This window comes from Salvelinus sp. IW2-2015, unplaced genomic scaffold (genome assembly GCF_002910315.2).
Source record: "Salvelinus sp. IW2-2015 unplaced genomic scaffold, ASM291031v2 Un_scaffold2109, whole genome shotgun sequence".
Taxonomy (NCBI): Eukaryota; Metazoa; Chordata; class Actinopteri; order Salmoniformes; family Salmonidae; genus Salvelinus; species Salvelinus sp. IW2-2015.
In genome coordinates this window covers 64,217-68,315 of record NW_019943447.1, presented here as the reverse complement: position 1 = coordinate 68,315, position 4,099 = coordinate 64,217, and the positions used below count along the sequence as shown (strand labels likewise).

Here is a 4,099-nt window from a genome sequence, read left to right as displayed (position 1 = left end):
ACTAAATACTACACTTTGAGGGATACTACATTGTGTATACTACAGTTTACTACAGACATTTGTTTTGTACAATTTTACCCCTTTTTCTCCCAAATTTTGTGATCTAATTGGTAGTTACAGTCTTGTCCCATCGCTGCAATTCTCGTATGGACTCAGGAGAGGTGAAGGCTGAGAGCCATGCGATCCCCCGAAACACGACCCTGCCAAGCTGCACTGTTTCTTAACACACGGGGACATCCCGGGACATCCCGGCAGGCCAAAGAAAATTAAAAATTAAAAAAAGAATCAAATGTATTTATATAGCCCTTCTTACATCAGCTGATATCTCAAAGTGCTGTACAGAAACTCAGCCTAAAACCCCAAACAGCAAGCAATGCAGGTGTAGAAGCACGGTGGCTAGGAAAAACTCCCTAGAAAGGCCAAAACCTAGGAAGAAACCTAGAACAGTAACATGTATAGTCGGGAGGCAGTAACATGTATGCTAGTGGTGGCAGTAACTGTATAGTCTAGGTGGTGGGCAGTAACATGTATAGTCTAGTGGTGGGCAGTAACATGTATAGCTAGTGGTGGCAGTAACATGTATAGTTAGTGGTGGGCAGTAACATGTTAGTCTAGTGGTGGGCAGTAACATGTATAGTCCTAGTGGGTGGACAGTAACATGTATAGTCTAGTGGTGGCAGTAACATGTCTAGTGGTGGGCAAGTAATGTATAGTCTAGTGGTGTGGGGGCTAGTGGTGGGCAGTAACATGTATAGTCTAGTGGTGGGCAGTAACATGTCTAGTCTAGTGGTGGGCAGTAACATGTATAGTCTAGTGGTGGGCAGTAACATGTAGAGTCAAGTGGTGGGCGTTAACTGACTCTAGCCCGACCAGCACCGCTCTGGGAGGTCCTGAAAGTGAATGGAGGTAGGGTTAGGAGACTCAGGTGTGTTCAGGCTGGCCGTGTTGCCAGTGGAGAAACAGCTGTAGTTTGATCTGATGATGAGTAAAGACAAGATGGAGTCTGGGAGAAGAGACCTCTGACCTATTCTCAACCTTGAAAAGTCTGGTAGTCAAAAGTCACAGTGAGACTTATTAAAAAAACAAATCTTCCCTTAAGTCTGTCCACGTTTGGGGCGGCAGGTAGCCTATTGGTTAGACTGTTGAGCCAGTAACCGAAAGGTTGCTGGATTGAATCCCCGAGCTGACAAGGTAAAAATATGTCGTTCTGCCCCTGAACAGGGCAGTTAACCCACTCTTCCCCGGTAGGCCGTCATTGTAAATAAGAATATGTTCTTAACTGACTTGCCTAGTTAAAAAATGGTACCTGAAACAGTGTAACCTTACTATGTGAGTGTGAATGCCTCTTTAACGTGTGTATTTGAATGTGTCTGTACATCGTGTCCTTCACACAAATCAAACAGAGGTCATATGTAGGTCCACTGATGTGTGAAGACAGAGAATACCCATAGAGAAAAGCCAAGTTACCTCTGCCCTGGGTCTACCTCACAATCACTGTTTGATGTTCTGGATGAGAGCCTCTGTTTGCTCATTCTAGCTGCAGCCTGACGCTGGGAAAGACCTGCCCTTTGTAAGTACCACAGGTTGTGTCATGTCTGACTGCTGTGCATCACCTGAGGTATAGATACATTGTCCACACGGTGGGTGTGGGGTACAGTACACACTCACTGGCTTGGCTGGGCCACACACTATCAGGGGAAGTGTAAAGACAATGTCCTGGACAGATCATTCAAATATTAATCATCAACATGGTCAAAAAGGACATACTTTATGCATTATCTTGGATTATAACAGGAAACAATGGAAGTGATCATTCTATTTCTTACCTTTTGTTGACTTGAAAGAGGATTTCTTTGAACATATACAGTGTGTTTTTTGATCAAATAAAACGGGTTTTGAAACGAGAAGATGAATTTTAAAAAATTAAAATAAAACTCACCTAAATTCTAGAATGAAAAACAGTGACATTGAACATCACGGCTTCACTCCAAGTAAAACAAAAACACTTTCTCTATCTCCCTTGGACTTAATTCACCTTATGTCTGCTTTCTTCCAGCCTAGCTCCAGCCTTTATGTATTCTCCATGCGTGGCAATCCATCCGGATCCACCCAGGGGTCCATATGCATGTAAGAGACCCCCATGGGAGAGACGTCAACAAGGGATCTAGACCAGGCCAATTACTTCCTGGATGCTCCCCAGTCACTACACCACATACATGTGGAGCAGCCTGGTAATGGATATGTATGTATGACACAAAGACCTGTGACTTTCCTGGGTGCCTGTTTCTTAGCCTGCTTTGCATTGTGGGGATTTGTCCATCCAAGGATCGGCTTGTTTAACAAAGACATCAAAGAGAGAGGGGGGGGGGGTCATGTTCTGGGTCTGTCACCTGACAGACAGAGATTTTCATGTTCTGGGTCTGTCCTCCGACAGACAGAGATTTTCATGTTCTGGGTCTTTCATCTGACAGACAGACACAGACAGACAGACTGTGAGAGCCGAGCACTTCATTTAGACAGGCTGGGGAGACAGGCTGAGACTGGCTGAGACTGGCTGAGAGAGGCTGAGACAGGCTGAGACAGGCTGAGACTGGCTGAGACTGGCTTGGATGGACTAGGACTAGAATGGCGTGAGATCGGCTAGTAGGAGTACAGGAGCTGAGAACAGGCATGAGACTTGGCTGAGCATGGCTAGAGACTGGTCTGAGAACATTGGCGTGAGTTGACTTGGCTTGAGTACTGGGCTGAGTAGAGGTCTGAGAGCCAGGCTTGAGACATGGCTGAGTACGGGCTGAGACTGGACTGAGTATTGTGCTGAAGACAGGCTGCGAGACTGGCTGAGAGATGGCTGAGAAGGTGGACTGCTAGACTGGCTGAGACGTAGCAGGCTGAGACGGGCTGAGGAGACAGGCTCGAACAGGGACAGGCTGAGACATGGCTGAGACTGGCTGAGCCACAGGCTGATGGAGCTGAGGCACTGGTGAGACAGTGCCTGAGATGGCCTGAGACTGGCTGAGACTAGGCTGAGACAGGCTGAGACTGGCTGTAGAGCCAGGGACCTGAGAGCTAGGCTGAGGACAGGCTGAGAGACAGGCTGAGACATGCTGAGACGGCTGAGAACTGGCTGAGACGGCTGAGACTGGGCTGAGACTGGCTGAGACAGGGCTGAGGGACAGGCTGAGACGGGCTGAGACAGGTCTGAAGACGTGCTGATGACAGGCTGCGACTGGCTGATACAGGCGAGAAGCTTCGACTTGAGACAGCTGAGAACGGTCTGAGCTGGCTGAGACGTGAGATGCTGAGACATGGCGAGATCAGGTCATGAGATGGGCTGAGACATGGCTGAGATAGGCTGAGCAGGCTGAAGACAGGTCTGAGACTGGCTGAGACAGGCTGAGACTGGCTGAGACTGGCTGAGACAGGCTGAGACTAGGCTGAAGACGGGCTGAGACTGCTGAGACTGGCTGAGACTGGCTGAGGTAGACGGCCTGACGGAGACAGGCTGAAACTGAAGCTGAGACTTGGCTGAGACTGGCTGAGACAGGCTGAGACAGGCTGAGACAGGCTGAGACGGGCTGAGTAGACAGCTGAGACTGTCTGAGACAGTCTGATGCTGAGACAGGCTGAACTGTCTGAAGACGGCCTGAGACGGTCTGAGAGCAGGCTTGAGACTGGACTGGACGGGCTGGAGAACTGGCTAGACGGGCTGAGACTGCGTCTGAGACGGGCTGAGTAGCAAGGCTGAGACTGGTGAGACGGGCTGAGGCAGGGCTGAGACAGGCTGAGACAGGCTGAGCCTGGCTGAGACAGGCTGAGACAGGCTGAGACAGGCTGAGACTGGCTGAGACGGGCTGAGTAGACAGGCTGAGACAGCGTGAGAATCAGAGTATCTTCCGAATGATCAAAATCTGTATTGTTTTTTTTTACTGTAGGCATAGAGTTACCTCATTTGAGTACAACAATACATACATTAAAAATATAGAGAGAGATTATGCCAGTATATGGAAAGATAAAGACATTTCCAATCCACGTTCAAAGTAAAACCATCTCCCAAAATCATTGGATGATGTTTGATGTTTGGGTGGTAATAATGGTTACT

The 4,099-nt window shown here is 48.4% G+C and overlaps 1 protein-coding gene across 1 annotated transcript in view; it reads right to left on the bottom strand.

The window, feature by feature from the left end:
* Positions 1 to 3,429: 3,429 nt before the first annotated feature.
* LOC139024996 (streptococcal hemagglutinin-like) overlaps positions 3,430 to 4,099 on the bottom strand; it is a 13,023-nt gene continuing 12,353 nt past the window's right edge. Inside the window, exon 3 of the mRNA XM_070439994.1 lies at positions 3,430 to 3,864. Within this exon, the coding sequence (XP_070296095.1) occupies positions 3,430 to 3,864 (435 nt within the window). The remainder of the gene's footprint in view (positions 3,865 to 4,099) is intronic.